The sequence below is a fragment of the Monodon monoceros genome, unplaced genomic scaffold (assembly GCF_005190385.1).
Source record: "Monodon monoceros isolate NGI ecotype Baffin Bay Population unplaced genomic scaffold, NGI_Narwhal_1 Super_Scaffold_2, whole genome shotgun sequence".
NCBI classification, from domain to species: Eukaryota; Metazoa; Chordata; class Mammalia; order Artiodactyla; family Monodontidae; genus Monodon; species Monodon monoceros.
In genome coordinates, this window is record NW_021703776.1 from 82186591 (window position 1) to 82208398 (window position 21808).

General features: G+C 50.7%; 1 protein-coding gene across 1 annotated transcript; it reads left to right on the plus strand.

The window, feature by feature from the left end:
- The first annotated feature begins 252 nt into the window (after positions 1-252).
- On the plus strand, positions 253-21177 carry SMO (smoothened, frizzled class receptor). Its single transcript, XM_029234447.1, has 12 exons — positions 253-1103; positions 12337-12542; positions 13259-13468; positions 13712-13884; positions 14224-14443; positions 14539-14662; positions 15945-16037; positions 17131-17239; positions 18046-18231; positions 18671-18819; positions 19295-19429; positions 19646-21177. The coding sequence occupies exons 1-12, from the start codon at positions 773-775 to the stop codon at positions 20056-20058; spliced, it is 2349 nt and encodes a 782-aa protein (XP_029090280.1). The 5' UTR covers positions 253-772; the 3' UTR covers positions 20059-21177.
- Positions 21178-21808: the final 631 nt, after the last annotated feature.

The window sequence follows — 21808 nt, forward strand, 5'->3', positions numbered from 1 at the left end:
AACCGGAGGAGACCGGGCTGAACGATCCTCAGGCCAATCAAGGTGCCTGCTGAGTCTTGTGGCAACTACTGGCCACGATTTCCGCCCATCTCTTGACCCGAGGCAGTGGCGGGGTCACCAGAGCCCCTGGTCCGGGCCTCTCCGGGCGCCCGGGACGCTGAAGCTCGAGCTCCTCCTCTTCCCTCCCTCGGCCAGTCCCTCCCCCAGCCGTAGAAGAGGGGGGGGCCGGGCTTGGCCCGGCGAGGCCCGTGCATTCCAGAGAGCCGAGCGAGCTAGAGCAACAAAGGAGCCGGGTAGTTGGCGGGGAGAGTCCCGGGGCTGCGGCACAGTGCAGCCAAGTGGGCGTCAGGGCCGCAGGCTGGCGCGAGGGTGGAGCCGGGAACCTAGTCCAGCACTCCCGGCCCGCGCCTGGCCTCCATCGCGGGGCCGGGAGGTGGTTTTAATGGTGGGAGAAGGAATGGGGCTAGAGATTGGGGGCCCAGGGGGCTCCCGCAGCTGAAGATAACTAGGATTGCCAGGGGAAGGGGTAGAGAGCTGTGCATCCCGGCCCGAGCCTCCACCGCCCAACATGGGCCCCGGGTTCCAAAGTTTGCGAAGTTGGGCGCCTAGGGCCCGCGGCGCGCAGAGCGTCCGGGGGGGCCGGGCACCGGACTCGCGGGGCGCACTGGTCGCCTGAGCTGCCCCCGAGGCCCCAAGGGTTGCGCGTCTGGCCTGGGGGCTCCGGAGAGCGGGCGGGGGCTCCAGGGCTTCTGCTGAGTTGGCGGGTTTGGCCATGGCCGCTGCCCGCCTCGCACGGGGGCCGGCGCTCCTGCTCCTGGGGCTGTTGCTGCTGCTGCTGCTGGGGGGCACGGGCCGGGGGGCGGCCTTGAGCGGGAACGCGACCCGGCCTGGGCCGCGGAGCGCGGGCGGGAGCGCGAGAAGGAGCGCGGCCGTGACCGGCCCTCCGCCGCTGCTGAGCCACTGCGGCCGGGCCGCCCCCTGCGAGCCGCTGCGCTATAACGTGTGCCTGGGCTCGGCGCTGCCCTACGGGGCCACCTCCACTCTGCTGGCCGGGGACTCGGACTCCCAGGAGGAAGCGCACGACAAGCTGGTGCTCTGGTCGGGTAAGCGCGCGGGAGCCGGAGCCGGGGGCTGTGGTGATGGGATGCGGGGATTCTCGGAAAGAATAGGCTCAAGACTGAGCTTTTGAGAGGGCGGGAGCAGCGCCCGGGAGAGTTGCAAGAACGGATTCTGAAACTTTGGGGGCAGGCTGTATGCAGGATGGGACCGTCGGTGATGAGGCGGGAGGGCGAGGAAGTTGAGGAAGCGGATCACAAAGGCCTGAGCAGGGTGGGTTAGCAAAGGAAAAGGGGGAATGAGGGGCCCAAGAGCGAGGGGGTTGGTGGCTCTGAGCCACAGGAAAGGACTTTTTTTTTTTTTTTAAGAAAAGGAGATGCTCCACGTAGGTGCCACTATGGAAGCGGGGTCCTCGGGAATTCAAGGAGGTGTTTAGACCTTGGGGAAGAAACTGGGAAATCGAATTGGCAGGAAAAAGGGAAGATGGGGGTAGAAGATTTAGGCATTGAGGGAGAGGGTGGGGGAAAAGAACTGAGTGAAATTTGTGAAGGGTAAGAAACCCCTGGTGATGAGTAATTAAAAGGTAACCAGAAAGTTCCAGAAATCTTGTTTTGGGAGACAGAAGTCCAGTGATCGTGTCTTGCTTTGACAGGAGATTTCAGTTTCCTCATCTGAAAAATGGGGACTCGGTTCCTTGTCTGAGGTTGTGAAGGAATGAGACTATTCTAACGATCATTTGTGGGTTCCTTGGAAGTTTGGACCCTCAGGCTGGTCTGGGCTGAGGAAGGACACTTAAGTGTGGGATGTCTAGAGCCCCCTGGATACTTTCATGGTGGTCTGAGGTCCCAGAACCCTCACCTCATGGTGGGATTATGACCCAGCCTGAAAAACTGCAGACTGAACCCAAGCAGGTCCTTCTTTAGCAGTGTGGAATGGATTAGCTCCCCACCTGTCACTCTTCTGGGCTGGGGACCTAAAGAGAAGGGGAGGGAACTGGCCTTGCCACCCCTTGCTTGTAGCTAGGGTGACTCCAAAATTGTCCTTGAAGAAACAGGAAATAAAATCAAAAGGCAGGAGCAGACCTGGCAACCCTCAGTCTTTTGAGAGGCCTTGGATGCCCCACATCTCAGTTCTGCCCCAGGGACGGGTAAGGATCCTGATAGGGGAGTGTTTGTAGGCCGCCTGTCATTGTCAGGTTGGCCACTAGAGTTCTCAGATGTTGGACAAAGTCATGTCATTCCTGGCTTGGTACAGATGCCAGAGGAAGAACCTGGAGGATGGTACCCATGGTGGAGCCACATCCTTTGTGGGTATCAGGTTCTAAAGTCAACATGTAGGCAGAAACCATGTGTAATCAACAGTAGCTTTGAAAAATCCATAAATGGCCACAACATAAGGTCTATGTGATTTTGCATACATACTCTTTTATGGTAATATGTTTGTATGAATGTGCAACATATAGTAATGTACAGTATATAAGAAGGGGCATACATAGAAAATATAATTTTAGTTTTTAAAATTACATAAATGCAAAAGAGCAGAAGAGGGAAAGGATTTTTAAAAATACACAAAAGAAAGGTATAAACAAGGTTTCTTTGAGTTTAGGAGCCAGCTGTATGGAAAATCTAAATGTCTCAGCACTAGGACTTCCCTGGTGGCGCAGTGGTTAAGAAATCCTCCTGCCAATGCACGGGACACGGGTTCGAGCCCTGGTCTGGGAAGATCCCACATGCCGCAGAGCAGCTAAGCCCGTGAGCCACAACTACTGAGCCCGCGTGCCACCACTACTGAAGCCCGCACACCTAGAGCCCGTACTCCGCCACAAGAGAAGACACCTCAAATGGGAAGCCTGCGCACTGCAGCGAAGGGTAGCCCCTGCTCGCTGCAACTAGAGAAACCCTGCGTGCAGCAACGAAGACCCAATGCAGCCAATAAACAAATAAATAAATAAATGTTCCTGTAAAAAAAAAAAAAAAAGTCTCGGCACTAGAATCTCACCCAGTTCTGAGTTGTTCACTATGAGAGAATATGTGTTCATTCCCTCTCTCTCTTTTTATTTATTTTGCAGGGGCCCATGGTCGAATTCTCCTAAATTAAGTGCATGTGTGATGCTGCCCTTCTGTAGTTTCCATCAAATTAGGCAGAAAGGGTATGAACCTCTCTCCAGCCCATACTCCTGAGAGCAGCTGCTGAGCAGGCAGAAGTGGTTTTGGCAGGAAAGTTGAGGAGTCAGAACCATCCGCTGGCTGTGTAGGTTCGAACCTCACTAGCTGTGGCTCTGGTGGGGCAGGGTCCTGAAGGGGTGCCGGCCCTGAACCCTGGTCCTTAGTTCATTCTGAACTCTTCTCTGCTGCCACCCTTCATCCCTCAGCTCAGTCCCATTCCCATATGTGTTCTCGGTGTTCTTTTTCTGCGTCTGGTCTTTCTGCTGGATGTTTTATATGAAGTAGGGCCAGAAGCAGGAGTTGGTGCCAGCTGGGTCAGTGGGTGGGTAGTGAACTGGAGCCGAGTGTGAGAATCACAGACAAGCCTTCTGCTGGGGGTTCTGACTAGTGATTTGTCCTGTCCTGAGCTGGTGGTCTTGATTTGGCTTTGGACGTGGTCAGTGTCATCTGGCCCTTGGAGGTGTTTTTGTGGGTGAAGATGATTTAGGTTGTCTTCATCTGTAAACTTTTGAAAATAGAGACTACTTTTTTTTTTTTTTTTTTTGCGGTACGCGGGCCTCTCACTGTCGTGGCCTCTCCGGTTGCGGAGCACAGGCTCCGGACCCGCAGGCTCAGCGGCCATGGCTCACGGGCCCAGCCGCTCCGCGGCATGTGGGATCCTCCCGGACCGGGGCACGAACCCGCGTCCCCTGCATCGGCAGGCGGACTCCCAACCGCTGCGCCACCAGGGAAGCCCGTAGACACTACTTTTTTAAACGTCTCAGAGTTCTGAGTACACAGCTGTCCACATTCAGTTAGGTGTCGGGTGCTTGCTATATGTCATTCTGGATCAGGTTCTGGGGCAGATAAAGGCAAAGAATACCAAAAAAAAAAAATAGACAAAGAATTCAGACAGGATCCGAAGAGAGATAATTAAACAGGCTTTAGCAACTCCTCTGAGAGGTATTGTGACCAGGTGGGATGCTGAATGAACACAAAGGACTCTGGGGCGCAAGGGAAGACCCCCAGAGGAACTGACATTTAACCCACAACCTGAGAAATAAGTAGGAATTACTGGGGCCAAGGAAGATTTGGGTGGAAAGGATAGGAGGAGGGTATAGCATGCACAAAGGTGTAGAGGTGAGAGGGCTTGGTACTTTTAAGGAAGTATAAAAATTTCAGCAGAGCTGGATCAAAGCATTTGAGGGATAGGATTATAAGAGATAAGACCTAGAGAATTAGAAAATAAAGGGATTCATACCCCATATTAGGAAATTTGGTTGTTTTCCAGAAGATGGTATGGAGCCACTGAAGGCTTTTAAGCAAGAGAGAGATGTAATCATGTTTGCATTTTAGACTGATCTCTTTGAGTACTGTGTGAAGAAGCCACAGGAGAAGGGAAATCCTGGAGCCTGTTTGCTTGTTTAGCAGATGGTTGAAGTAGTCCAGCTGGGAGATGATGGCGGTCAGGACTGGAGTAACAGCTTGGAGGAAGTGATCAGATCCCGGAGCTTCAGAGGTAGAACCAATGGGACTTGCTGATGAGAGAGCTGGAGGACCCAGGTTTTAGGCTTGGATGGAAGGTGGTATCATTCCCTTTCGCTAAGCTGGAGAATGCTAGAGAAGGAGGAGGTTTAGGAAGAAAGTATGGGCCATGTGAATTAGAGGCCTTCATTGGAAGGTCTATGTGGAGATTCCCAGCAGATCTGGAATAAGAGTTGCTGAAGAGAGGTACCCACTATGAGCTTCCTCAGCCTAGATTGCTGAGCCTTTGGAAGGATGCCGTCAAGTGAGGAAGTCTGCAGCTAAGGTCGGGCCAATGTCTAGGTTTATACAGAACTCAGGTCTGTCTCTCCTATATCTTTCCACTCTCTCGACTTGGGCTTCTTCAGGCACTCAGCATCTTTCCCCAGGATAGCTTGAAATGTCTCCTCTCAGGCATTCCAAGCTGCCCAGACAAACATACTATCCAGGCCATGGTCCACCTTCAGCCAAATCTGGTTGGTTTGGTAAATGGGGCAAGAAAGCAGAGAGACCTGCGGCTGGCAAGAGAAACAGGTCCCTGAGAGCCAGCACGTAGCCTCTTTGACCACTGCTGTGCTGTGTGTGCGTACAGGGGTGTGCGGCCCTGTCACCCAGCCGGGGGCAGCCAGTGGGAAAGAGCTGGAGAAGCTGGGAGGAGTTTCTCATTTGCCTCCCAGACACTTAGATGAGAGACTGAGAGGAGGTCTGTTGTTGGTGATGGTAGGTTGTTTGCAGGGGCAGATCAGGAAGAATTTCCTTAGAGCTGTTCTCAAACCTGGCTGATGATCAGAATCATTCTAAAAATATACATTTTTAGAAAGTATAAAAATACAGAGAAATACCCATGGGCCCAAGTTTTCATTTTTGCATCAGATTGTTAAGTTTTTAATTGTGAAATGTAGCATGTATACAGAAGGTGAATAAGTCACAGAGGTACTAAATAACAAATAATTATAAAGTGACACCTGAGTCAAGTGATGGTGAGGCCCCCCCAGGAGCTCCCTCTTTGTTTTTTCCAATCACATCCCCCTCCCTCCTCTTCTAGAAGTAACCAATGCCCTGATGTTTTTGATAATTGTTTCCTCTTTCCTCCATAGTTTTACCGTCTAGTTTTGGAATCCCTAAACAGTGTATTTCAGTTTTGCATGTTTTTGAACTTTATACAAGTGGAATCATGCTGTGTGTATTCTTTTATGTCATTTCTTTTGCTCTACATTATTCTGTAAAATTCATCCATGTTATTGCAGCTTATTTTTCATTGCTGAATAGTATTCCATTGTAGAGTACATCACAATTTATTTATCTATTTTGCTGTTCTTAAACATTTTTTTAAAATATTTGTTCATTTATTTAGGCTGCGCCAGGTCTTAGTTGCGTCACGCGGGACCTCTTAATTGCGGCACACAGGATCTCTTAATTGTGGCATGCATGTGGGATCTAGTTCCCTGACCAGGGCTCGAACCCAGGCCCCCTGCATTGGGAGTGTGGATTCTTCCCACTGGACCATCAGGGAAGCCCTACCACTTGTAGTTAACAATGTCCTGGAGGTGTCTACTGAGCCCGTGCACCTAGAGCCCATGCTCCACAACAAGAGAAGCCACCGCAGTGAGAAGCCTGTGCACCACAATGAAGAGTAGCCCCTGCTCGCTGCAACGAGAGAAACCCCGCGTGCAGCAATGAAGACCCAACGCAGCCAAAAATAAAATAATATGGCCATTTAAAAAAAAAAAAAGAAGTGGTAATAGTAGCAGCACTGGGACCTCCTTGGAGGTCCAGTGGTTAAGACTTTACCTTCCAGTTCAGGGGATGCGAGTTTGATCCCTGGTTGGAGAGCTAAGATCCCACATGCCTCATGGCCAAAAAACCAAAAACATAGAACAGAAGCAATATTGTAACAAATTCAATAAAGACTTAAAAAAAATGGTCCACATAAAAAAAATATATTTTTTAAAATAGTAGCATCTTTCATCCTTGAATTTTTCTTCATTCTAAAGAGAAAGCTTTTCTACTTTTCACCATTAAATATGATGTTTGGTGTAGGTCTCTTGTAGTTATAAATATTTTTATCAGATTAAGGAAATTTTCTTCTATTCCTTATTTGCCAATTATTATTTTTATCATGGATGGACACTGAATTTTATCAACTACTTTTTTTTGTATCTATTGAGATGATCATATGATTTTTTTCTTCATTAATCTGTTAACATGGTAAATTGCATTGATGAAATTTTCTCTTTTTTAAAAATTTATTTATTTATTTTTGGCTGTGTTGGGTCTTTGTTGCTACGCGCGGGCTCTCTCTAGTTGCAGTGAGCAGAGGCTACTCTTCATTGGGGTGTGTGGGGCTTCTCACTGTGGTGGCTTCACTTGTGGAGCACGGGCTCTAGGCGCATGGGCTTCAGTAGTTGTGGCACGTGGGTTCAGTAGTTGTGGCTCACGGGCTCTAGAGCGCCGGCTCAGTAGTTGTGGCGCACGGGCCTAGTTCCTCCGTGGCATGTGGGATCTTCCTGGAACAGGGCTCGAACCCATGTCCCCTGCATTGGCAGGTGGATTCTTAACCACTGCGCCACCAGGGAGGTCCTGATGAAATTTTCTAATGCTAAACCATTCTTGGAACAACGGTTTTCAACTTGACTGATCATCGGAATCACACATAAAAAAATTCGTTTTTAAAGTTTAAATTGTGGCAAATGTTATTTTTAAAGTGTATAAATGTAGAAAAATACAGAGACTAATATAACACCTGTGTCTGTATTTTTTGTTTCATATTTTATTAAAGAAATAAAACAAGGGAAATCCCTGGCGGTCCAGTGGTTAAGACTTGAGCCAAAACAAAAAAAAAAAAGACAGAAAAAGAAAAAGAAAGAAAACAAAACAGATAAAGCTGATGTCCCCTTTCTTCTTGTTTCCAGTTTCATTCCCTTTTCTTCGCTGGGGAGCTTCCTGCATCCCAGTAACTTGCATATTTATTTTTTAAGCTTAATTACTTTAATAAAATAGGTAGTATACGAACATAGTACAAAATTCGAAAGTAGCAAAAGTTAAATCCTTCCACTTCTGTTTCTAGCTACCCATTTCCCTTCCCACAGGCAACCACAACACTGGTTTGTGTGTATTCTTTTTTTGTGTGTGGTACGCGGGCCTCTCACTGTTGTGGCCTCTCCCGTTGCGGAGCACAGGCTCCGGATACATAGGCTCAGCGGCCATGGCTCACGGGCCCAGCCGCTCCGCAGCATATGGGATCTTCCCGGACCGGGGCAGGAACCCGTGTCCCCTGCATCGGCAGGCGGACTCTCAACCACTGTGCCACCAGGGAAGCCCCTGTGTATATTCTTTTATTGATATCTAACATACAAATGTAGATGTGTCCTTATTCTTTTTTCCTCCCATAACCAGTAGCAGCTCTCCAGGCTGTTCTCCACTCAGCTGCACCCATTAAACAAGACATATTGGAGATTGTTCCATTTCATTGCAAATAGTTCAACCCTGGAAAGTGTGCTATTATATTGATGTGTGATATTTTATTTAGTGGGTCTACTATTGATGGATAAATATTAAGGACGTTTCTACTCTTGTTATTACAAACAGTACTGCAATGAATAATCTTATATACGATTTTTGTGAACGTGTGAAGTGGAATTGCTAGTGTAACATTTTACAGCTAATGTCAAATAGTCTCCACAAATGTTAACTAATTTTTAGTCCTACTAAAAATATACAAAAGTGCCAGTTTCCCCCCGACTCTTGCCAGTACAGCATTTTCAAATGTTTTGATCTTTATCCTTCTAAAGGTTAAAAAGTTATATGTCATCGTAGTTTTATTTCACGGTTAATGAGTGAGACTGAACATCTCTTTATGTTTTTAAAGGCCATTTGTATTTTCTCTTGTTTGTCTTTTGCCCATTTTTCTATAGGATTATGAATTTCTTATTGATTTGGAAGAGCTTTATGCATGCAAGGAAAGTAATTCTTTACCTGTGATACGTATTGGAAATATATTTTCTCAGTGTGTTGCTTTTCTTATGATCTTGTTTGTTTCTTACCCTACTGAATTTTTCTATTTTTCTGAAGTCTTTTCTTTAAGTCTTTTATTTCAAAACTTCTGAGTTTTGTGTCATACTTCAAAATGCGTTCTCCATTCAGAGATTTAAAACAACATTTTCCACTTTTTCTTCTAGTACTCTGATTTCTAAAAATAATGTAGTTATTTTTGATTCATCTGGAATGTATTTTTACGTAAGAAATGGGGTAATGGGCTTCCCTGGTGGCACAGTGGTTGAGAGTCCGCCTCCTGATGCAGGGGACACGGGTTCGTGCCCCGGTCTGGGAAGATCCCACATGCCGCGGAGCGGCTGGGCCCGTGAGCCATGGCTGCTGAGCCTGCGCGTCCGGAGCCTGTGCTCTGCGGCGGGAGAGGCCACATTGGTGAGAGGCCCGCGTACCGCAAAAAAAAAAAAAAAAAGAAATGGGGTAAGGATTCAACTTATTTTTTCCCTCGATGCCTCCTCAATTGTCTTTTAATATTTATTTAATAATCTATTTTTTCCTTGGGTAATTTATTTTTAAACTACAAAACAATATTTAAAATGAGATAAAAAGAAAAACAAATTACACGTTTAAAAAGCTGATAATTATCACAAATTCCAGAAAAATAACACAATATTGTTTATATTTATATATATATATTTATTTATTTATATTGTGAGTGTGTGTGTGTGTTCTGGTTATTTATTGCTATATTACAGACCACTTCAAATCTTGGTGGCTTAAAACAAGAACCATTCCTTTTGCTCATGAATCTGCAGTCTGGACAGCACTCAGCAGGGATGGCTTGGCTTTCACTGGGATAACTGGAAAAGCTGGGAACTTGAAAAACCCAACATTTCTTTCTCTTTCTTCTTTTGGTCCCAGGGCCTCTCTATGTGGTCTCTCCACCAGGCCTCTCCAGCAGGACAGCCTCGGGATAGTTGGTCTTATTTCATGGCAACTGGGATCCAAGAACAAGTGTTCCAAGAGAGACCCAGGCAAAAGCCAAATGGCTTCTTGTTATTATCCTCAGGCTTGAGAATCTGAGAACATCACTTCCACCACATTTTATTGGTCGAGCAAGTCACTAAGGCCAGCCCATATTCCACAATATTTAAAAAAAATATTTATTTTTAAATTAATTTATTTTATTTTATTTTTGGCCGTGTTGGGTCTTAGTTGCAGCACTCAGGATCTTCGTTGTGGCGCGGAGGCTTCTCTTTAGTTGTGGCTCACGGGCTCCAGAGCACGTGGGCTCTGTAGTTTGCAGCATGCGGGATCTCTGGTTGAGGCGCTCGGGCTTAGTTGCCCCGCGGCATGTGGGATCTTAGTTCCCCGATCAGGGATCAAACCTGTGTCCTCTGCATTGGAAGGTGGATTCTTTTTTTAAAAAAAATAAATGTATTTATTTATTTGTTTATTTATTTTTGGCTGTGCTGGGTCTTCACTGCTGCATGTGGACTTTCTCTAGTTGCAGCGAGCGGGGCCTACTCTTTGTTGCGGTGCGCGGGCTTCTCATTGCAGTGGCTTCTCTTGTTGTGGAGGATGGGCTCTAGGCATGTGGGCTTCAGCAGTTGTACGTGGGCTCAGTAGTTGTGGCTCACAGGCTCTAGAGCACAGGCTGAGTAGTTGTGGCGCACAGGCTTAGTGGCCCCATGGCATGTGGGATCTTCCAGGACCAGGGGTGGAACCCGTGTCCCCTGCATTGGCAGGCGGATTCTTAACCACTGGACCGTCAGGGAAGCCCCCACAGTATTTTTATTAAGCATCTACCTGTTGCTCCTCTAAAATACCTATTACTGTAGGGAGCCCGTCCGCATTTAAAATATATTGCTTAATAAACATCCAGTAAAATTCACTTTTTCTTTGTTGTCACAGTTCTATGAGTTTAGACAAACGCATAGAGTTCTGGATGCAGCCACTACATACAAGATAGAGAACAGTCCCATCACCCCCAAATGTTCCCTCGTGTTGCCCCTTAGTAGGCAGAGCCCTCTCCTACCCTAGGTCCTGGCAACCACTGCTGTGTCCTCCACCCACACCCTCTCAGCCAAAATCTTTGAGACTGGGTTCTCCATCTAGAGTGATAAAGGTCCCCCAGGTGATTCGGATTTGAGTCAGGTCTGAGAACTGTTGCCCAAGGACATTGCTTCTTAAGTGACAGGAACTTGCTCTGCACCCTTGGAATAGGTTTTGTCTAGTGAGAGCTGTGAATGGTCAGAGGCCTCAGATTACGAATAGTAACAGCTAATACCTCTTGAGTGCTTAGTACATGACAGGTACTGGGCTAAGCACATTTGATGCATTATCTCACTCTACACCACAGTCCCACAAGGTAAGTCTATTCAATATTATCTCCATTTTACAGATGAGGAAACTGAGGCTAGAGATAAAGTAATTTGTCTAAGATCACACAGCCAGGAAATGATAGAGCCACGAATTGGACCCAGGCAGGCTAATTGCAGTGTCCATGCTCCTTATCCCTCTGCTATATTACCTTCCTCCCAAAAAGAGTAGTTACCTGCTCACACCACCCCCAGCCTGGGCAGTCACCCACGTTGGCTCTCACATCCTCAGAAGCTTCTCCTAATACAACTTCTTGTTTGGGAAATAGGTGTTCCTGAAGCAGGGGTGATTCAGGAGGGGCGAAGGGGGTAGAATTCTGAGTGAGCCCAGCCACAGGGAGAGCAGGGTAGAGGCCTGGACTGGGGTAGGGGTGCTGGGAGACCTCCATCTGTTTCTTTCTGGCTGACAACACCTTTCCTCCCCGTGCACTGGACACAGCCTCCTCTGTTTCTCTCCATCTGATTTCCTGTTTCCTCCTCTGGCTTCGGAGTACCTGGCTCCCCTGACTACCTCTTCTTAAGCTCCAACCTGTTCTCTGTCTCACCTCAGCTTGGTAAGAGGAACAAGGGTCCTGGGGTCTGGGCAAGGGGAAGCACCTCCTGGTTCTGGTGAACGGGCCCTGTGAGGGTGGGTCCCACAACACTCCTTCCCTGTGGACTGTAGAAGGTTTTAACAATGTCCCTGAAAAAGTAAAAGGTAAATTGACCTGGGGTTCTTAGCCAGAGGTGCTAACACTCCGTTAGCGGGGCATTTGGAAATGGGGGCTGTTTCTTAAGAACTTTAATTGAATTGTAATATACACAGAGAAAAGTGCACAGTTTGATTTTCACAAAGTAAATCACCCATGAAACCAGAACCAGATCAAGAAATAGAACATCACCAGTGTCCCAGATGTTCCTTTTCAGGCCTCTTCCAATCCCCACCCTGGAGTGGGAGGGGTGAGGAGCATTTTTGGCTGTCACCAGGACTTAGGGGGTCTCTTGGCATTTAGTGGGCAGGGTCTAGGGATGCCAAATGTCCTGCGGTACCTGGGACACTCCTGCAGCGCAAAGAACGGTCAAGCCTAAATGCCCTGCTGAGAAACGTCATGCCTCACCATCCTGAGCAGTCATGGCCTGCAGCGTGGCAAAGAGAGATAGATGCCTTAGACCGGGGGGACAGCGGTGCAGCTATGTCTGTCTGTGGGTCAGAGTGCTGAGGGGTCTTCACTGCAATGTGTCCACACTGTCGCTACCCCCAGGCCTCCGGAACGCCCCCCGCTGCTGGGCAGTGATCCAGCCCCTGCTGTGTGCTGTGTACATGCCAAAGTGTGAGAACAACCGGGTGGAACTGCCCAGCCGCACCCTCTGCCAGGCCACCCGTGGCCCCTGTGCCATCGTGGAGAGGGAGCGGGGCTGGCCCGACTTTCTGCGCTGCACCCCTGACCACTTCCCCGAGGGCTGCCCGGTAAGTGCTTTGTGGGGCAGGGTCTGGGCTGGGCAGGACCAGGCACGGGACAGGGCCCAGCAGGGGCAGAGGAGCTCAGCGCCTTCTCTTCTGGGAGATCCCAAGTCTACAGCCGTGGCGTCAGTGAGCCACAGGCCCAAACTGAAGCTCGCCAAGCTGAACCAGTCTATTAGGGATTATCTATTTATAAAAAGATTTTTGAGCACCCACTCTGTTAGGTGATGGGGAGTTACAGGAGTTGTGAATGACAAACCTGTGCTCAGGAAGTTTATTGTGTATTTAGGGAGTCAAGGCTTGCACGTGTAAAACAGCTAAGAGACACCAAGACGGGGGTGTGATCTAGTTCTGGGTGATGAAGGACAGCACATTAATAATAATGATGATGATGGTAGTAATACTAATTATTATTATTTATTACCTTCCAAATACTATTATAAACATCTTACATTTATTTATTCACTTAACCCTTAGACCACACCATGAAGTAAGTATTGCTATCCTATAGATCAGGAAACTGAGCTAACAGAGAGGTCAAATAATTTGCCCCAGGCTGTGCAGTCATGAGGGGCAAGGCTAGGACTCAAATGCTGGAAGGTTGTCTGCGGAGCCTGTGCTCTTGGCCTCTCTGCCACGCTACCTTCACGCCTCTTATTAAACCAAAGGTCACCCGAGCCTACCGCTCCCCTGTGCGCTTTCTCCTCTTCTCTCATTGCCAGAATGAGGTGCAGAACATCAAGTTCAACAGTTCGGGCCAATGTGAGGCTCCCTTGGTTCGGACTGACAACCCCAAGAGTTGGTATGAGGACGTGGAGGGCTGTGGGATCCAGTGCCAGAACCCACTCTTCACCGAGGCCGAGCACCAGGACATGCACAGCTACATCGCGGCCTTCGGGGCCGTCACGGGCCTCTGCACCCTCTTCACCCTGGTCAGCGGGAGGCAGGCCCGTGGGTGGAGGGTCGGGGGGCGGCAGGGCCCAGGACCCTCCGGCAGCCTGTAAAGTAGGAAGGGAGCCGATTGTCACTGAGAGAGGCTGGGCTCTGGGAGAGCGGGGAGGAGGACTTGGCAGGGGTCCTTGGGGAAGGGTGGCGATAAGAGGGGTCTGGAGGTTCAGATAAGGGCAGCAGAATAACCCTGACCTCACAGAATGGGCCCCACTTCTCTCTTCTAGGCCACATTTGTGGCTGACTGGCGGAATTCCAATCGTTACCCTGCTGTCATTCTCTTCTACGTCAACGCGTGTTTCTTCGTGGGCAGCATTGGCTGGCTGGCCCAGTTCATGGACGGTGCCCGCCGGGAGATCGTCTGCCGTGCTGATGGCACCATGAGGCTTGGGGAGCCCACGTAGGTGTCTTGCGGACCCAGAGGCGAGGGTGAGGGGAAGAGGCTGATGTGCGTTTTCCACAAAAGGGGCAGGTAGGCCTTGAAACGGAGAGTTCAGCGTGGGATCCGCTTTGCCTTGCTGCACCCAAGGTCTCCAGCATTAGAGCCTGGACTGTTTGCATCTGTTCAAAGGGGCATCTTCTGTATCCTCTTCACTTCTGACCTGAGCCTGGTCTCCAAGCCCTGACTGCTAGGGAACCTCCAGACCTTAGAAGCCAGGGGACTGGGGACAGGGTGGAGAGACTTCGTAGAGGGAGTACAGAACGACTGCCCCAAATGACGCTCCACATGTCTGTGCAGCTCCAACGAGACCCTGTCCTGCGTCATCATCTTCGTCATCGTGTACTATGCCCTGATGGCCGGCGTCGTCTGGTTTGTGGTCCTCACCTATGCCTGGCACACCTCCTTCAAAGCCCTGGGGACCACCTACCAGCCTCTCTCGGGCAAGACCTCCTACTTCCACCTCCTCACCTGGTCGCTCCCCTTTGTCCTCACTGTGGCAATCCTCGCCGTGGCCCAGGTATAGTGACTGGTAGGGGGTGGGGATCTGAGTGGGGCGGACTTGGGTGAGGGAGACAGTGACTGACTCTGTTCCCCCACCCCTTCCTGCTCTAGGTGGATGGGGACTCTGTGAGCGGCATTTGTTTTGTGGGCTATAAGAACTACCGATACCGTGCTGGCTTCGTGCTGGCCCCAATCGGCCTGGTGCTCATTGTGGGAGGTTACTTCCTCATCCGAGGTGAGTGAGGGCCGGGTCAGGACTGGTCGGGCAGCAAGATGTGCCGAGCATCTGCTCTGTGTAAGTAGGAGCCAGGAGCTGCCAGCTCTGCTGCCTTCGAGGTGGGACCTCAGCCGCCTCATGCAGGACCTTGGTGCAAATGGGAAGGTGCCCATGGGCAGGCCGTGGTGCAGGCAGCACCTTTGTGCGGGTCATAAAAATGCTCCCCTTACTCCAGCTTTGTGCCAGGGCTCATGGCTTGTTGAGTGGAGCTTGGGCTGGATTCCAGCCCCTGGTCAGCCCTGGCCAGATGCCCTTGTGTGGTGAACACCCTGAGTAACCACCCTGTCCGCATGGGCCAACTGGGAGCCTTCAGTCATGTGCGTGCGCCCTGAATTTATATACATGCTTGGTCTTTGGAGCTTCATTTCTCCTTTCTGCTCGTAGTGCGAGTGTGCACGCACACACACACACAGTTTTCACAACATGCACAGATTCTCTGTTTCCTCATTTCCCTGTCTCAGTCTGCCACCTCCACACTGAGCCTCCGTATCTTAGCTCATTTTCGTTGAGTGTTCTTTGTAAACTTCAGTTTCCTCCCCCAGCGCTATCAGTCTTCTGTTCAGCCCACCTCGTTTCCCTCTCTTTGGCAGTGGCTGAGCCTCTGATTTATATTTTGTATCTGTGTGATCCTGTGTGGCTAGTGTGAGCCACTAGCCACGTGCGTTGAAACTAATCCAGGCTGAGATGTGTCATAAGTATAAAATACACACTGCACTGCAAAGACTCATTACATACAGAAGTAAACTATCTCATGAACAATTTGTTATAGGGATTACATGTTGAAATGATAATGTCATAAACAATGATTTATTGTTTATAAAATATATTGAAGTTAGCTTCATTTGTGTCCCTTTACTTTTTGAAGGTGGCTTCTAGGAAATTTGAGATTGTGAATGTGGCTCACATTATATTTCTCTTGGACAGCACTGTCCTGGAGTCTCTTCTTAGGCCTTTTCCATCATAATAGCTTTGACCTGCTGCCTTACTTGGGGAGGCCGGACCAGGACTGAGGCATCTTTCGTCTCCACTGACTGTCTGTGCCCTGCCCAAGTCTTTCCAGCCCATGGCACATCTGCCACCAGCTGTGCTCCCGTGTCTCCAGTTCCCCAAGCTTTAAATCAGCCCAGAAGTCATCAGACGTGGGACTCTAGGACCATGGGGCCCTCCCCTGCCATGCACCTATTCCTCCCAGGAGAGTGGCCTGGCCTCCACTAACGTCTGCCATCTCCCTTCTGTTCAGGAGTCATGACCCTATTCTCCATCAAGAGCAACCACCCTGGGCTGCTGAGCGAGAAGGCAGCCAGCAAGATCAACGAGACCATGCTGCGCCTGGGTGTGTGCCATCCCAACACTACACCCTCTGGGGAAGAGTCTTGGAGGCTGAAGTACATTGTGGGGCAAGTTAGCAGCCAGGGAGGCAAGATAAGGCCGTGTGTGTGTGTGTGTGTGTGTGTGTGTGTGTGTGTGTTGGTGCTGATGGTAGTGGTGGTAGCAGCTGAAAAGAGAAGGTAGCAAAATATAAATAAATAAGGAGAAGGTAGCTTCCTTCTCAGTTGGAAGAATTCAAGTTCATGTCTAGACTGCTTCCTCATGTCTACTTCCCTCCTGCTGGGACCCACCCAGAGTGGCCTTAAGCACCTCCAAAATCTTGTCTTATTTTGGAGAAAACAGTTCTTTTTAAAAATTTTTTATTGGAGTATACTTGAATTACAATGTTGTATTAATTTCTGGTGTACAGCAAAGTGATTCAGATATAGATATAGATATATTCTTTTCCATTATGGTTTATCACAGGATTTTTTTTTTAAGTTTTCATGTAATCTTTTTTTTAAAATTTCTTATTTATTTAATTAATTTTTTTATTTTTGGCTGCGTTGGGTCTTCGTTGCAGTGCGCGGGCTTCTCATCGCGGTGGCTTCTCTTATTGCGGAGCACAGACTCTAGGCTTCAGTAGTTGTGGCACTTGGGCTAAGTAGTTGTGGCTTGCAGGCTCTAGGGCGCAGGCTCACTACTTGTGGTGCATGGGCTTAGTTGCTCTGCAGCGTGTGGGATCTTCCCGGACCAGGGATCGAACCCGTGTTCCCTGCATTGGCAGGCGGATTCTCAACCACTGCGCCACCAGGGAAGCCCCTATCACAGGATATTGATTATAGTTCCCTGTGCTATATAGTAGGACCACGTTGTTTAATGTATTTTATATATAGTAATTTCTATCTGCTAATCCCAAACTCCTAATTTATCCCTCCCCCGCTTTCCCCTTTGGTAACCATAAGTTTGTAGAGAAAACAGCTCTTAAACTGAGCCCAGCACAAATTCACCCCAGACTCAGCTGTCTCTCAGGCCCGAGTGGGCGAACACCCTCTTCCCCACTGCTGCTTCCATACCTGGGATTGGTGACGCCCTGTCCCACCCCTGTCCCTCCGCAGGCATTTTTGGCTTCCTGGCCTTTGGCTTTGTGCTCATCACCTTCAGCTGCCACTTCTACGACTTCTTCAACCAGGCTGAGTGGGAACGCAGCTTCCGGGACTACGTGCTGTGAGTGGGGGGCTGGAGGCTTGGGGGCAGCAGTGGTGGGAGCTGGAGACCCTCCTCTGCTGTCCAGCAGGGGTCTGCCAGGTCCCTGCCTCAGATGACAAGAGAAACTGCCCATCTTGCTCTGGGCGCTTAAGCTGATAGCTGTTCTGTAATTTGCAAACATGGCAGACAGCCCTCTGGGTCCCTGCCCAGCTCCACCCTTCCCTTTCACCCCCAAGGCTCTCTGGCTGGTATGTTTGTAACTGTTAAGCCATCGTGTGTTTTGGCTTCTCCAACTGACTCTTGCATTGGCCACAGAAGTTGCTTGCTGTTTCTCATAGACTCTTTACAGAGCTTCTTGCAAATCCCTGCACAGAAGTAGTTACCTCTCTACCGTAGGTTAACAACCCATTAATGTTTTCTGGTTTTGCCTGTGCTTTTTTGTGTTACAATGAGGATGAATCTGAGAGGGTAACACATCTCAGCTGCTTAAAGAAGTGCAGTACCTACCGATACCAAGAATAGCAGTTAAAATGCTTATTAAAATCTGACTGCTTCAGACTCTTCCTTAAAGGCTCCAGCTTCCAGCGTGGGAAGCTTTATACCACACCGATGCCTACGTCCCTCCCCCAGAGATTTGATTTTATTGTCTGGGGTGTGGTCCAGACATCAGGAGTCATTAAAAGCTCCCAGGTGACTCTAATGATCACCCAGGATTGCAAATCAGGGCTGTGGGCTTCCCTCTTTCTAAAGTGTTTGGATTGATCGTCTGGGCACCCACCCAGGAGACTTAGAAGGCCTCAACTGTGTACTACCCCTCACCACAGGTGCCAGGCCAATGTGACCATCGGGCTGCCCACCAAGAAACCCATCCCCGACTGTGAGATCAAGAATCGCCCTAGCCTCCTGGTGGAGAAGATCAACTTATTTGCCATGTTTGGAACCGGCATTGCCATGAGCACCTGGGTCTGGACCAAGGCCACGCTGCTCATCTGGAGGCGCACCTGGTGCAGGTGGGGTCAGCAGCAGCCTCTCCTGACCCTGCTGCCTTGTTCTCTCAGCCTCGGCACTTGTTAGGCTTTGTCTGGTCTCAGGTGTCCCAGCACAGCCTTGAGCAGGTGTGATTTCTAAGGGCCTGCCCTGAGCAGCCGGAAGCGGCCTTTTCTGCGGCTCACCACTGCCCCCTGGTGACACCTCCTGTCCTTGGGAGGATGGGCCAAGGGCTGAGCCAGCTGCCGGTGTCTTCTAAGAGAGCGGAGTGATTTGAGAACGGAGCGCAGGAGCCCTGCGTTCTAGGCCCCCTTTTTGGCACAGAAGGCCTCTACCCCTCAGGGTCCTTGAGGCCGTCTGGAGGCTCCTTTCCTGGATGGAACGGATCCGCTCGTCTTTTGCAAGATTTGAGGGGAAGCAGCTGCCCCTCCATGCCGCTTCCCCCACCCTTTCTGCCCTCAGGTTGACGGGGCAGAGTGACGATGAGCCCAAACGGATCAAGAAGAGCAAGATGATCGCCAAGGCCTTCTCCAAGCGGCGCGAGCTGCTGCAGAACCCAGGCCAGGAGCTCTCCTTCAGCATGCACACTGTCTCCCACGACGGGCCTGTGGGTGAGCTTCCACCCCATTTCCACTTTCCTTCTAGGCTGGTGTGGCCTCATGGACTGTTTGGAAGGCTGTGAGGAATGGCTCCCTCCTCTCTCTCACACACTGGTTCTCCTCCAGTCCCCACCCTGCCCCCATCCCAGGCCACTCTCCCCTCTCTGTTCCTGCCCCTGGATCTTGCTTGCTGGTGCTTTGGTTCCAAAGGACTCATCTCCCTCGCCTTCAGCCATCTTCTCCAGCTGTTCTCCTTGGGCTACGGGAAGTCAGGTTCCAGGGACTGGATTTCTGGCCTCTCGTGAGGCCCCTCTCTTCAGACTGGGAATGGGTAGAGATTGCTGTGTTCACTAGGGCGGGTTTTCTGTGCTAAGTCGAGTGGGAGCCATGGGTTGGGGGATGGTGAATGATGCTAAATAAGGGAGGAGCGGTCATTGTGGGGGCCTGGGCGGTCATGGTACCTTATCCTTTCCTTCCATCCCCACAGCGGGTTTGGCCTTTGACCTCAATGAGCCCTCGGCCGATGTGTCCTCTGCCTGGGCCCAGCATGTCACCAAGATGGTGGCCCGGAGAGGAGCCATACTGCCCCAGGATGTGTCTGTCACCCCTGTGGCAACTCCAGGTATGGGGTTCCGGCTTCTGTAGGAAGGTGGGGGACGTAGAGGCTGGAGGTTCCTGGGACTGGAGTACCAGGGGCTGCCAGCAGGGGAGGGGAGGGAAAAGCCTTGGAGTATCTAAAGTGTGGGTTCCTGAGCTAAAAGAGTAGGGCCCCGAGGAGAAAAGGCATGATGTGGACAGAGTTAGGGTCCCAGGCTCACGTTCTCTCTCCCACTGTCAGTACCCCCAGAGGAAAAAGCCAACCTGTGGCTGGTTGAGGCAGAGATCTCCCCAGAGCTGGAGAAGCGCCTGGGCCGGAGGAAGAAGCGGAGGAAGAGGAAGAAGGAGGTGTGCCCGCTGGTGTCGCCCCCTGAGCTCCACCACCCCGCCCCGGGCCCTGCCCCTGCCTCCAGTGCTGTCCCTCGACTGCCCCAGCTGCCCCGGCAGAAGTGCCTGGTGGCTGCGGGTGCCTGGGGAGCTGGGGAAACCTACCGACAGGGAGCCTGGACCCTGGTCTCCAACCCCTTCTGCCCAGAGCCCAGCGCCGCAGCCCCCATGGCCTGGGCGCAGGGCCGACGGCAGGGGCTGGGGCCCATTCACTCCCGCACCAACCTGATGGAGGCAGAACTCATGGACGCAGACTCGGACTTCTGAGCCTGGAGAGCAGGACCTGGGACAAGAAGGAGGAACAAATACCGTTCGGAGGCTCTTCTTCCTGCCTGAGAGTGCTTCTCCAGGGTCTCATCCCGAGAACCTGAGGGCCCAGTGCCCTCCCAGGAGAGTTCAGTATGTCTGGCTCACGGCAGCAGGACTGTGGGAAAGAGCCCTGACATCTCCACGGACAGGCCTTACCCGGGGCGGGGCCCTGGAGCTCAGGGTCCTTGTTTCTGCCCCACCTGGCTGGCAGCGTCCGTCTCCAGCGGGGGTCATGGGGTATGCAGAGCTCGTGGTGGGCAGTAAAGGTGCAGGCAGGGGTGACGGTACTCAGAGTGGGCTGTGGTGACCAGCAAGGCAGGCTGCCCTTTTCGGTGCCACTGGGTGCCCTTCCCTGGCACCCTCAGACCAAAAGTGTTGCTTGTGTCATTAGCCCTTTGTCCATGGGAGGACAGAGCTCCTTTCCCCCTCTTCAGGGTGGTTGCGGGGCTGGGAGTGCTTACTCCCAAAGGGCCTGTAACCTTCCTTTATAAAAGTGTCCAGCTGGCTCCACTCCAGGCCACTAAGCCACCCTGGGTTTTCCTGCACCCTTCTTCCCCTTTCCCATTTCAGTTCAACCAGGCCAACCTCTTCCCGTTTCCCGTTTGTTGATTAGGACCCAGCATCGCAGCATTGTCTGTCCTGCCCCCAAACCCCACCCCTTTGCTGCTGGGCTCCATCTCCAGGTGAGAGATTGGTTCAGCTATGGAGCCTGGCGTGGCATAGAAGCAGTGAGTGACGGGGAGCCTCTGGGCCTCCAAGAGATGCATGTTATCTTTTCCTGTATCTGTCCAGTGGGGGATGGATCCTCTGACTTGAGGGGCCCCCCTGGGAAGCTGCTGACACTTCAGCCAGGCAGAAAAGCTTCCTTCAACTTCCACAACCAGTGGGTGAAGAAGTTCCCACCTCCCATAACCCCCATCCGAGGCCCCAGTTTCAAGAACCAGACAGCAGGAAGCCTTAGCAGCTGGCTGGGTTCCAGATCAGGGGGTAGGGATAGGGAGACAAAATATAAACAGTAAATAAAAGGTTTTTGTATAAACTCTTGATGTGCTTCTTTCCATAGGCCCCGTCCTGACCTGTTTACCTGGTGCTGATCTAATTTGTCTTCCACTTCCTCTGAAATCTATTCTGAAAGGCCAAGAGCTTGGGCTAATGAGGTCACAGCTGACAGATGTCAGGCTGATGTCAGCTTAATGTACTGGCTGTCCTTCCTGGCCAGTTGGTTCTATATAAGGACAAAAGCTCTGGCCACAGCTGCCTCACTGGGCATTGATCATAAGACGAATGAGCAAAGAACATGCAACTTGTCCCTGGAGTGGTGAATGGAAGCAAGTGTCCCCCTGCTGGGCAGTGTCGATGGGCATGGCTCCTCATAGCAATCCTGGGCCCCCCTCTGGGGACCTCTTGCCTCAACAAGGGATGTCTGTGGGACCAGGTGCGTTTGGATCCACAGATTCCTCCTTCGGGCAGTCAAAGGAATCCGGCTTCCCTGAGAGAAGGCTGCTAGCCTCACTTCCTCCAAAAAGATGTCAGTAGAAAACTGGAAACTAGGCTCAGGATCCTGTGGAAAGGAGATCTGCGTAGGAAAGGGATGGTACCCACAGACAACTCAGAGGGTATTGTGGAGTATTAACCATGCTTGTTTGGGGGCGTAGCTCAAGTGATGGGGACACAAGCAATTTGCCCAGAGCCAAATTCCAGGGGAAGA